This window comes from Macaca thibetana, chromosome 3 (assembly GCF_024542745.1).
Source record: "Macaca thibetana thibetana isolate TM-01 chromosome 3, ASM2454274v1, whole genome shotgun sequence".
In the NCBI taxonomy this organism is placed as follows: Eukaryota; Metazoa; Chordata; class Mammalia; order Primates; family Cercopithecidae; genus Macaca; species Macaca thibetana.
In genome coordinates, this window is record NC_065580.1 from 279523 (window position 1) to 292847 (window position 13325).

The following is a 13325-nucleotide window of genomic DNA, read 5'->3' on the forward strand; positions in this document are numbered from 1 at the left end:
TATAGATGTCTATTAGGTCTACTTGCTGCAGAGATGAGTTCAATTCCTGGATATCCTTGTTAACTTTCTGTCTCGTTGATCTGTCTAATGTTGACAGTTAAGCAAATGCTTAGAGATTTTGTCACCACTAGGCCTGCCTTACAAGAGACCCTGAAAGAAGCACTAAACATGGAAAGGAACAACCGGTACCAGCCATTGCAAAAACATGCCAAAATGTAAAGACCATTTAGTCTAGGAAGAAACTGCATCAACTAACGAGCAAAATAACCAGTTAATATCATAATGGCAGGATCAAGTTCACACATAACAATATTAACCTTAAATGTAAATGGACTAAATGCTCCAATTAAAAGACACAGACTGGCAAACTGGATAAAGAGTCAAGACCCATCAGTCTGCTGTATTCAGGAGACCCATCTCACACGCAGAGACATACATAGGCTCAAAATAAAGGGATGGAGGAAGATTTATCAAGCAAATGGAGAACAAAAAAAAGCAGGGGTTACAATACTAGTCTCTGATAAAACAGACTTTAAACCATCAAAGACCAAAAGAGACAAAGAAGGCCATTACATAATGGTAAAAGGATCAATTCAACAGGAAGAGCTAACTATCCTAAATATATATGCACCCAATACAGGAGCACCCAGATTCATAAGGCAAGTCCTTAGAGACTTACAAAGAGACTTACACTCCCATACAATAATAATGGGAGACTTCAACACTCCACTGTGAACAGTCTTTCTAATATGGACGGGTTCACTCATTACTGCTGAACTGAACTCCTGTTCTGGACAAGGAGGAGGCCTGGGCCTTGGGATGAGGCTGGTGGGGCTGTGGGTCCGAGCTCCAGGCACAACTGAGGAACGATGAAGAGCAGAATGCAGTGCCCATGGAAAAGCCAGTGCCAGGGAGACGCTCAGAGTCAAGATTCTCTCTGAAGGCCCCAAATGGGGATGGCACTCTCTGAGAGGTCCAAGGCCAAGGGTCTGCCTGGGGACCCAGAAGGAAGGAAGCCAAGATGGGAGGCTGAGCCCGGGAAGGTTCTGGAGTCCAGAGGTAGAGGCCTCCTAGGAAGAGACCCTCTGTGCAGTTCTTGAAACTGCTGAGCTGGCTTGGCCACCTCTAATGAAGATAAACTTAACCTCACATTGAAAATGGAGAAGTGTGCACAGTTACTCATGACCATGTTCTAAAATTGGTGCTTATTACAGGAGGTTGAATGAATGTCTGTGCAACCCAGAAAAACCTTAGAAGTTGCTCGACCCACCTCCTGCAACACAGTAACCTGGTGGTTTTCTTGTAAGTTGCCTTATGTTTTTAAAAACTGACTACGGGAAGGATTTCTTGCTAGTAATGACCTGTGTGGTAAAGCCACAGTCAGCCAGTCTCTGGGCACGCCGTTTTGCATGCTGCTGGGCCACACTGTCGAGGGTCTGATAGGACCTTCCCACCTGTGTGTGCTTCAGCACTCACCACACAGTCTGCTTTGCTTCCCCAAGGCCTTAATGGAGGCAGTTTTGCAAGAAACCAAATAAGCCTTCTTAAATGATTGAAAGCACGGGATGTGTAAAATCAAAACCAGCTTTAAGCAAACTAACATAATTTGAAATGTAGACCTTTCTATTCTTCTAGTGAAGACAAACACAAATTTTAATTCATATTCATCTCATTTTCTAGCTCATTTATTGTCTTCTGGGACAGTTCCCAGAAAAAGTTCCTGTGGTTAAATACGAGCCGAGTGACTTGTGGGGACCTTCTGTCAGTCACTGCCATGTTTCCCACAATGCCTTACATGGTGTCTGCATCCTATTAAGCGTCCATGAATGTCCTGGATAGAATGAATTAAGTTAACCAAGGATACCAAACACGTTCAGCAAGAAACACAAATCTTATATGAGAAACTGGGGATAAACAACTCCCACCACAAATCATCCCAAAATGCTAAATAAAAGATAACAATGATACTTTAAAATGTGAAGCTGGGATTTCAAGAAAGTAAAAAAAATCTTAAAACAAAACAAAACAAAAAAAAGAGTGGAGAACCAGAGTGACAGTGGTAGCTGGGCCCTGCGGCATGTGCGGAGTCCTCTGTTCGGTCCTGGATGCAGGGGCAGCTGCTTGGAATCTGATTCCAGGACAGCAGGGAAAGTGCCTTATATCCATTTGCTTTCCACGAAGATTTTTAAAGTCCTTCCCAGAAATCTCACCATGGATATGCTCTCCTAAAGGGCAACTTCCTTTTCACCCTTGGCACAGAAGCCCTGAGCTGAGGCTTTGGCATAGGCTGTTGCTGAGTGGACAGCACTGGGGGGTACTGGGCAGAGCAAACAGGTTCTGTCTGGAAGGAAAAGTCCGCTAGACCTCACAAAATTCCCATAGGTAAACTCCAAACATGAGCTCACATTCCAAGTTGACAAACTACAGAAGGAAAAAGCACCATGAACAAGAATCAGCCAACAACAGACAGTAAAATTACACCCAATCTTCAGCTCAGGAAATCATCAGGCACCAAAAGGAAATAAATGCATTTAAAATGTTTTTTAAAAGGGGGAACTGGGGGTGAAAGTGTGAACCAGAAGCAAGATACTCTAAAAAGTATGGGTTAGATAAGTTTCCCTTATTTGGGGGGAAAAATGGAGCAGGTGCATTAAACAGCACATTAGACACAATGCAAAGGGGGTTCTGGACCAGGAAGGATCTATACAAAGAAATTACCCCAGGTCCAGGCAGAGAGAGGGACAGAAAACAACAGGATCAGAGACCAGGACTGCCCAAGGCTAGTCACAGGCTTAGTAGAGGTTTTCCAGAGTTTTTGTGAGGCTCCAATCCTCAGATTCGGAAAGCCTGAAGACCCTAAATACGGTGAATAAAAGGAAATATCCAGCCAGACAATTGTGGTGGGTCTGGGAAGTTCTGGAGACAAGAGATGGATTCCGCACACATAAGGAGGAGTGCAGCAGGTGCATTGTTGTCCAGGGCCTACAGCCGCTCGTTCCCAGGAGTACATACTTGGCCAGACTGCATGCGGATTCCAGAAAGCAGGGACTAGCAGGGTCCCCAGCCAGCAGCCCTCACTCAGAGCACCTGGAGAAGGTAGTTCAGGGGAAACTGGACACAGGAGGAAGAACTGAAACTCAGGAAGAAAAAGTGAGCAGGGAGAAAGGCCCCCATGAGCCCTGAGCACAGTTGCTGAGGCGGTAGTGAAACTGGAGACAGGTGGAGTGGACACCGCACAGCCAGGAGCCGGCAGGAAGATGGAAACCCCGCGAGGAGTACCTGCAGATTAAGGCTGCCCAGTGAGGTACAGGAACCAGAACGGTTCACGCAGCTCAGCGAACCCTAAGGCCATGGTGCTGTACAGCCCAGAGACAGGGGCCTGCCGGCACTTGCTGAGATTTTATTCCTTTGCAGTTCTCTTTCTGCTGTTTGTTAGTGCTGCCTGTCTTCCTTATATTGTTTTCTATGCTTTTGGTAGGTTTGAAACGTACCATTTTCTGACTGTTTAGTCTGAACTCTGATCACAAGATAATTGGTGAAGAGTGGCCATTCCACTCTGGTCCCCGTGGGAATGTCTCAGAAAGGAAACTGGAAAGGGGACAGTGGCCTCAGTCACAGCTGTGGAGACGCCTTCTTTCCGAGGCCATGCTGTTGTACCCGCCGTCCAGAAGCGCCACTCTTGCAATGAACATCACAGCCTTCGACGGCAGGATCTGCTTTCTCCCTCACACTCAGGCCTGCCCTGGCTCCGGCGGGCTTTGTTGTGGGTGCCAGGGCTGTCTGTGCTGACTTTAGAATTGAACAAGAGAATAGAGAATCCACTTCTGAACACACACGCTGTGGAACACAGAAGGCTGGCTGTGTGGGAACCCTCTTCCTCACGGCTGCTGACGGTGTTCTAGGGGAAAGAGCACTGGGTTTGAGGTCAGATGGCTTTGCTGTTAATGCTGAGTGTGCATGATTTCTCTGACAGATTTTAATTAGTTCTATTCCCCTTAAAGGAAAAACATGTGAAAAGAGAGGGGCTGTTTTTTTAAAGGGCCTTGAGTTCCAGGGGCAAGAACCCTGGGGCTGGGCTGACTCTCCCCTCTCGGAAGTGAGGACCTGCTGCTTCGGGTCTTAGTGCACTGTCTACACACTGGGGGGTGGGGTTAGTAATACTCACATCTAAGGCCAGGTTCTAGAATGTGCTTGATATTTTCAGTAAGCACACCATTGGCCTCAGTGTTTTTAAATTTCTGAGCCAGTTGCTGTTCACTTCTGAAGTTGGTTGTGGGCAGCTCCCTGAGGTTAGTATGCAGGAGCCGCAGCCTGGCTTGCTCAAGGACCTCTACAGAGAGGGGCTAGCTGCCCCCGCAGCACCTGCCCTTCCTGCCTTGATGATGGCTCTGCCCAGCCACAAACCGTTGCAAGTGACAGCAGCAAAGTACCTGCTTCTTTTTGGCAAGCCCAAGTGATAGCCTTGAATTTATGAGATTATCTTTTGCCCTTCTCCTTGGGCTTGACCGGATCTTGGGTCAAGGGAAATAACTTGAAGGTCTTGCAAATCCTTCTTTCCAACATCAGTGCTGGAATTAACTTCTGCTGTGACCCCGCCGCTCCCTGGAGTTGCAGCTGTTAGTTTAGGCCCTTTCTGCTCAGGAACACTTCCTGCTGGATTATTCTTTCTTTCTAGTAGGAAATCATGGTGTTTTTAGAATCGTGTAATGATCAGAGCGATTGTACATTCTTGAGATTTAAAATACCCACATCGAGTGGAGCATTTTCTTGTTGCAAGAAAATTTGAAAGCATTGAGCTCATGGGATGCGTGTAGCTTCCAGGTGTCAGGCTGGCATCAGCTCCTCATGCACCCAGGTTCTGGGCCACTGGTGGAAAGGTTAGTGCTGTTCAAACAGATCATGCTTTATAAGTTCTGGGCATTACCCATGGACCTGCCCCCACACACCTGGAATCCAGAGCTCTGTGTTAGGAATAAATCCTACAGCTGCACAACAGAAGCGATGACTTTCAAATGGGTCAGATCATCTGCTTGGCTGCCCTTTATGTGAGACTGGAGAATACACACGTGCAAATGTTGATTAGCGGAGTGAAGGTGCTCATGTGGGTGAATGGTGGTCGTATGGTCTCTGTGCCAACAGAACTGTCTACACTGATGGGAATGTTCTTTATCTGCTTTGTCCAGTGTCGCAGCCACTGGCCACATGTGGCCTTGAGCAGCCTATGGCTGGTGCAACTGAGTCACTGGCATGTCAATTTTATGTAAGTGTAATTAACTTAGCTTTCAGTATCCGCACATGGCAGGCACGTGTTGGAGAGTGCCAGTACCCACTCACAGGAGAGTTCCACTCAGTTTGGATCTCAGTTTTCCTACTGAGGTTTAACAAGGCAAAAAAAAAAAAAAAAAAAAAAAAAAAAAAAAAAAAAAAAAATTCCCCTTCTAAAACTGTATTAATTACATTAGTTTCCCAGATCAAAATTGATGTCAACCTTGATTACCTGCACAATTTAAGGAGTTATACTAACGAATTTAGTCTTCTTGCTAAGTATTTATCAGTATTGTCTTTCTAAAATGTGTTAGCCCACCATTGAGGCTTTGTAAGTAGTAATGAGCATAGGGAAACTTCCCTTGAAACATCATCACTGGGCTCTAGTTCTCGCACCACAAAGATGCAGGGAGTGGAAGCAATTCAGACAAATCTGCTTGGTCCACCAAGCCATCCCAGAGCAGAGGCTGTCCAACTAGGCCGAGTGGCCTCCCAGAATGCCATGGAAGGGTTTGGGAGCAATTGTCCTGGAATCCACGGGATGGTGACCTGAATCCCACAGAATGTGCAGGAGCAGGCATCCTGCAATCCCACAGATGGTGCGGGAGCAGGCATCCTGGAATCCCAAGGACACTGCAGGAGCAGGTATCCTGGAATCCCACAGACGCTGCTGGAGGAGACATCCTGCAATCCCATGGACGCTGCTGGAGCAGGCATCCTGCAATCCCATGGACGGTGTGGGAGCAGGCATCCTGGAATCCCACGGACGCTGCTGGAGCAGGCATCGTGGAATCCCACAGACAGTGTGGGAGCAGGCCCCTAAAGGAAAACCTGCCCCAGCAGCCCTCTTTTAATCTCTAACACATGTTGGGTTAAATGAATTTGCTTCACCCGCGTTTTCTGTCTCGGGGAGGTCAAACCTCACACCTCTGTGCTGTGTGTGGCTTCTTTCATTCCCTAAATGCAATGTGTGGGTCAGCCCTGAGCACTCTGTAGTGGACACTGTGGTCGAGAATGCAACCACAGGTGGGCCAGGGGCACCACAGAGAAACCAGGGTACTTTCTGGGCGGAGGGTTTCTGAGACAGGACGAGCAAAGCGCTTTCAGTAACTGTGTCCCTGATGTCTTCTCGTTTCTTGTGCGATCTCAAGTTCTAAAACTTTAGTGTTGAAAAATTTTCCTGGTCAATCTGATGGTCTTTTTATGGGGATTGTAGTTCATAAAAAATGTTATTGTACATGCAAGGAACAGTCTGTCGATTCGGGGTTCAAACAGGACACTGCTGGCACATGCCAAGGATAAAACTGAAAAGAGCTTAAATGCAGAGAATCCTTACAGAGGTCTGGGCAGTCAAGGAGCCCTGTGAGAACTGTGCAGCCTCTACTCTCCAGCCACAGGAAGCCAGAACCCTGGCCAGAGGGGCAGGGAAGGGACCCCAGACACCAGGGCTTGGCAAGATTGGTATTTTGAGCAGCCAAGGAGGGCCAGAGCCTGGAGTGGGGGGCAGAACCTGGGGTGACCGCCCTCCTGCCCCCTTCTCCTGCAGGTGCCTCCTGCAGCAGCCACTGCAGGGGAGGGGAAGGAGGGAGATGGTCAGGCAGAGGGAACAGCAGCATGACGCTGTCCAAGGCTTTCTAAATCCAGGGGTTGAGGTCCTAGAACAACTCAGAAACACAGACACATCCAGACACTTCTTTCAGCTCTCAGATCTTCCATTCCCCCAGGGATCAGGCCTTTAGGAGAGCCAAGAAGGCCTTAGTTCAGGAGGAATCGTGTGGAGTTCCGACACCATTTTGTGATTTCCGCCCTCCCAGCTTTCAGGGCGCCGTGCAGTGGGCCCGCCATGGCTCCAAGGCTCACGGAGTTCCCACCGCCTGCTTCTTTCTGGAAGGTCCGCAGGCTCTCAGTATAGGTGGAGATGCAGAGTCTACGCGGGGAACATCAGGCCCCTGCAGAGCTGGGACAGGAGCTTCCTCCACACCGTATCAAAGCCTGTCTTGCCAGGCATGGAACCCTAGGCCTCCAGGTGAGGCCTCTGCAGGGACTGAAGGAGGGTCGGTGCCCCAGCACACAGCTGTGCACAGGCAGCCCCAGGGCCACGTGGTGCCAGACTGGGGTGAAGGCCGGGCCAGCAGAGGGCCCTGGATCTGCCTCGGGACTGGACGCTGACCAGCAGGACTCACTCAGCACCAACTGCTCGGCTGCGAGAGAGCAGCCTGGCCGGCCTCTGTGCCACTGCACCCAGGACCCAAACCCAGGCCTCTGCGCTCCCGCTGCTGCCGACCTCGAAGCCCCGCCCGACAGTGGGTGGCTGCTGGCACCTTCAGCCCAACACCCAGCTCGCCGCCCCCACTTGAGACCACAATTCTGGTCTCGTCCATTTTCACCCCGCCAGAATCCTCACTCATAACGAACACGGACGCTGCTGACTCAGAAGCCGCCTATTCCACTCGGTCTCCGTCCCTTCCTGCATTCCTCCCTGCCACGGTCCGTCCCGGAGGGCTCTGCACAGAGGGGCAGCCAGGGGTCCTCCGTGGACCCGCTGGAGCCCACGGGGCCCAGGTGCAGGGTCGCCTCAGCCAGGCCCCAGCGGCTTCGGGGAAGGGGACCCGGAATCCTGTGAGACGCGGGAAGAAGGCGCCCTCCGGCCTCCTGTGAGACGCGGGAGGAAGGCGCCCTCCGGCCTCCTGTGAGACGCGGGAGGAAGGCGCCCTCCGGCCTCCTGTGAGACGCGGGAGGATGGCGCCCTCCGGCCTCCTGTGAGACGCGGGAGGAAGGCGCCCTCCGGCCTCCTGTGAGACGCGGGAGGAAGGCGCCCTCCGGCCTCCTGTGAGACGCGGGAGGATGGCGCCCTCCGGCCTCCTGTGAGACGCGGGAGGAAGGCGCCCTCCTGGCCCCGCGCGTGGGGCCGCCCCTCCCCCACCGCAGGTGTCGCTCCGCCTCCTTTCTGCTCCATCCGCGCTCACCCACGCCGGGCGCGGCTTCTCCGTCCAGAATCACTTGAGCCGTTTTTGTGATGAATTTCTTCGTGAATGCCCGCGGCCTCAGTGCTGCAGGGGGCTCAGTGCTGCCTCAGCCTGAGGAAGCCTCAGGGGACGCCTCTGGCCCAGACCTTCCTCTTGAACCCCAGCCGGGTGTGGGCACCTGGTGCTCCGCGCCCCCCGGGCCCCGCCAGGCCCCCCAGATCCCACCAGAGCCCCACATCCCGCCAGGACCCACAAACCCCATCAGGCCCCCCAGATCCCGCGAGGCCCTCAGACCCGCCAGGAACCCCAGATACCGCCAGAACCCCAGATCCCACCAGGACCCCCAGACCCGAGCCCGAGGCTGGCGCTGCTCTCCCACGTCCCGGCCGCTGAGGCTGCCGCTTGCCGGGGCTCGGGCTGAAGCCTTCGGGGCTTCCTCGCCGTTTTCCTCCCATCTCCGTCGGGAAGGCCCGCGGGCCCCGCCATCAAGTCACTGTTGGGATCTGACCCGTTCTCGCCTGCTTCACACCCGCCGGCGCCCCATGGCCGCACTGCCGCCGGAAGACCCCACACCTCCCCCACTGCAGGGCCCTCAGGACCCGGCTCCGCAAGACCAGGCTCCTCAGGACGGGGCTCCTCTAGAGGCTCCAGGCTTCCCGCCCTCCCGCCATCATCCGCTCCTGACGCGGCCGCCGCTCCCTCCCACGGGGGCCCCAGAGCCGCGGCGCCTCCCGCTGCAGCGCGTCCGACCCGGCCTGTATTCTCCTCACAGCAGCGCACCGCGCTTGGCCCGGGACTCCACCCGGCTCGCCCTCCCGCTGAGTGTGAGACCCCCAAGGCCGCCATTCCTGCTGTCGGCTTCTCCCACGTTCTCAACCCTGGTGGGCGCCCAGCTGAACGAGAGAAAGGGTGGAAGTATGGATTATTTTTCACTTTTTTCCTTTTTTTTTTTTTTTTTTTTTTTTTTTTTTGCGGCAGGTCCTCACTGTGTCACCCAGGCTGGAGGGCAGTGGCGCGATCACAGCTCAGGCAGCCTCCACCTTCCCGGCTCAGGCGATCCTCCCACCTCAGCCTCCCCAGTAGCTGAGGACCACAGGCACACGCACCACACCCAGCTAATTATTTTTCTATTTTTTTAGAGACGAGGGTCCCATTCTGTTGCCCAGGCTGGTCTCAAATTCCTGGGAGCAAGCAATCCTCCCACCTCGGTTTCCCAAAGTGCTGGGATTGCAGGTGTGAACCACCAAGCCCAGCCTTTTTTTTTTTTTTTTTTTTTTTTTCCAACTTTTATTTTAGATTCAGGGGACACATGTGCAGGCTTGTTACCTGGATATATTACCTGGATATATTTCATGATGCTAAGGTTTGCAGTCTGACTGGTCCCGCCACCCAAGTACAGAGCATAGTACCCAACAGTTAGTTTTTCAACCCTTGCCCCCTCCCTCCGTTTCTCCTCCCTGAGTACCCAATGTTTTGTTCTCACTTATGAGAACATGTGGTATTTGGTTTTCTGTTTCTGTGCTAATTGGCTTAGGATGATGGCCTCCAGCTGCCTCCATGGTGCTTCAAAGGATGTGATTTCAGTCTTTGTGGCTGTGTAGTATTCCATGCTCTATATGTACCAGTGCAGTTCACTGTTGATGGGGACGTATTGATTCCATGTCTTTGCTTTGTGAATAGGGCTGTGCTGGGCGTGTCTTTTTGGTAGAATGATTTCTGTTCCTTTGGGTTTATACCCAGTAATGGTATTGCCAGGTTGAATGGTAGTTCTAAGTTCTTTGAGAAATCAGCAAACTGCTTTCCACAACAAAGGGAAGGTGGTGGTTACATGATGTGAGGGTGGCTGATAGGTGAGGTGAGTGTGGGTTAGGTAAGGTGCAGGCTGTGGTTAGGTGAAGTGAATATGGGTTAGATGAGTTCAGAGTGGTGGTTAGGTGAAGTGAGGTTAGTGGTTAGGTGAGGTGAAGATGGGTTCTGTGAGGTGAGGGTGGTGGGTAAGTGAAGTGAGTATGGGTTGGATGAATTGAGAGTGGTGGCTAGATAAGGTGAGGAGAGTGGTTAGGTGAGATGAAAGTGGTTGTTAGGTGATGTGAGGGTGGCAGTTAGGTGAGGAAAGAGTTACGGCTAAGTGAGGTGAATATGGTGGGTAAGTGAAGTGAGTGTGGGTTAGATGAGTTGAGAGTGGTGGTTAGGTGAGGTGAGAAGAGTGGTTAGGTGAAGTGAAGTTGATTGTTAGTGAAGTGAGATGGTGGTTAGATGAAGGAGATGGTTAGATGAGTTGAGAATGGTGGTTAGATGAGTTGAGGGTCATGGTTAGGTAGAGTATGGATTAGATGAGACTTGTGATTAGGTGAGGTGAGGGTGGTGGTTAGATGAGGTGAAGGGGTGGTTAGATGAGGTGAGGGTGGTGGTTAGGTGAAGTGAGTATGGATTAGGTAAGTTGAGAGTGGTGGTTAGGTGAGGTGAGGGTGGTTGTAAGGTGAGGTGAAGGTGGTGATTAGGTGAGGTGAGGTTATTGGTTAGGTGAGGTGAAGATGGGTTCCGTGAAGTGAGGATGGTGGGTAAGTGAAGTGAGTGTGGGTTGGATGAGTTGAGAGTGGTGGCTAGATAAGGTGAGGAGAGTGGTTAGGTGAGATGAAAGTGGTTGTTAGGTGATGTGAGGGTGGCAGTTAGGTGAGGTAAGAATTATGGCTAAGTGAGGTAAATATGGTTGAGAATGGTGGTTAGATGAGGTGAGGGTCATGGTTAGATGGAGTATGGGTTAGATGAGACTTGTGGTTAGGTGAGGTGAGGGTGGTGGTTGGGTAAAGTGATGTGATTGTTAGGTGAGGTGAGAGGGTGGTTAGGTGGTAGTTAATGACATCTTCTCATGAGTGGAGTCAGGAAGGATGAGGAATAGCAAGGAAGAGGGATCTGGCCAGGACTACTCTGTGCTCTTTTCTGAGCTGTCCTAAGTAAGCAGGGCCGAGGTTCCTAAGAAGAGATTCCTGTAATGCAAAGTAAATGGGTTAATAAGTTCTAAATAATGATTAAACAGTAAAGTTATAAGTAAGAGCCAAACTAATAAACAAGAGCATAACTTTTTGAGTTTTGCCATAAATTTTGTATTGTAAAATAACAGTGAGGTTCGGTTGTACTTACTTAGGACCTCTTGGCAAAAATAAAATTCATCATGTAAGCACACGTGGATTGTTTCCCTCTTTATTTTATATGAATTAGCTTTATCAAGAAAATGCAGACCAGGAAGCAGCCTTTGGGAGTGGCGAGCTATGATGATGCCCTGCAGGTGTTGCTGGTTTTATCATGACCAGCACTGGTTTTCCTTCTAGAGGACCCAGTTCTTTTTGTGTAGGATTCCCTGTTGTCCTAGAACTCCCAGTGATTCTGCCACAGTGATGATCATGAATCCCTCCTGTGCCTGATGATTTCATGGAGATTAAAAGTATCAAGCCATGAACCTTGCTAAACCAAGAAATGTTAAGGAAATAAAATTCCCAAGATACTGCAACTCAGCAACTGGCTCTGGCTTAGGCAAGTACCTCTGTCTGGAGCACCTCACCCTGTGCCTGTAGGTCATAGTGTTTAATGTACTCAGACCTGTGTGTCCACTTGAGCTCATCCAGAAGTGTCAGAAAGCTAGATGTGCTGCCTCAGGGACAGACTGAGCTCTCTTTCTGAACTTAGCTCAGCGCTTCCTTCCTTTGCTTTCCCTGATGGTGGCGGGTCATGTTCCCTTCAGACAGAGGTGCTTTACGGGAACCATGCAAAGTCATTCATGATGAACTATAAGAAAAAAGTAGAGGTTCTGAGTGGTAGGGGTCATTTTTTGGTTCAAAATGGAGGTGGAATTATAAAGTGAGACTGTCTTATGCCTTCCAGGCAGGCAAGAGTCCTTCATGGCCAGAGCACAGGGCTGGATGTTGGAACCGTTCCTGTTGTCTGGTGCTGCTGGTCACCCTCAGCTTACAGATCCATTTTCTTTCTTTGTAGATCACGTTTTATATTCTGGTGAAGGCCATTTACACCCTGGGCTACAGTGTCTCTCTGATGTCTCTTGCAACAGGAAGCATAATTCTGTGCCTCTTCAGGTAAGGAGCAGAAATTAGTAATTCTGCAAAGAATACAAGACAAGCAGTTTCCATTTAGGCCTTCTAGGCGCCACCCAGCCTGGAGCCCTCTGTGTGCTAAGCCAATAAGACTCCCTTGGAGAATGCTGACATGAAATATGATGTTAACATTTACATTTTAATTTAAATACTCTGCATTTATTATGTAAAGAGATAATGCTGACCTTGGATAGGAATTCAGCTCAGCTCTCATTTATTAAATACTTAGCCATTATGCAAATGCATGGAAAATACAGAAGAAATATGATCTCGCCCTTGCCATCCAGAAGCTCCTGTGTTTTGGCTGTAGGTGCTCTATTAGAGATGCTGCGATGTGTTTAAGAGCATGAAGGTGGAGTCAGACTGTCTGGGTTCAAATCCTGGGTCAGTCTCTTAGCAGCTGTGTGACCTCGGACAAAGTACTTAACCTGTCTGTGCTTCTGTAACATGTGGAAACTAAGAAGCCCCCTTCAGAGGGCTGTTGTGAGAACTTGATGTGTCGGTAGATGTGAAGGGCTTAGCATGGCACGTGAGGCTGTGATGAGGGCTTATTAAATGCTTCCCACTCTTCCCTGGCAGTGAGGTGAGATGGCCCCTGCCCACCTGCATCTTTAGTGGGTCTCTTGGTAACTAATGATGACATTGTACAGATGATTTGACCAATCAAATCATTGTTTGATTTGGGTTGGGGGTAGAGAGTTTGGTCCCAGAACAGTAGTTTCTCTATAGGAAGAGCTCATTGGTGAATTAGGATTAAATCTGCCTTATGTATCATTAGCACTAAATAAAATGAAGGCTATTCAGCTTACTCTATATATCAATCACTACATATTTTATTTCTCTTTGCTAAAATGTAATCCAAATGTTTGCCAGTATGTCAGATAAAATCAATGATATAACAAATGGAATGTTTCTAGACCCTAACAACAGTCCATTAGGAGATCCATACTTGGAAGTAAAATAAACAAGTTAGGAGTGGTTGAGAATC

General features: G+C 49.9%; 1 protein-coding gene across 2 annotated transcripts in view; it reads left to right on the forward strand.

Moving 5' to 3' along the window:
- Window positions 1-13325, forward strand: part of VIPR2 (vasoactive intestinal peptide receptor 2) — a 116008-nt gene that overhangs the window by 75352 nt on the left and 27331 nt on the right. For both annotated transcript variants that reach the window (XM_050784881.1, XM_050784880.1), the window contains one exon: window positions 12222-12319. In XM_050784881.1, the coding sequence (XP_050640838.1) occupies window positions 12222-12319 (98 nt within the window). The remainder of the gene's footprint in view (window positions 1-12221; window positions 12320-13325) is intronic.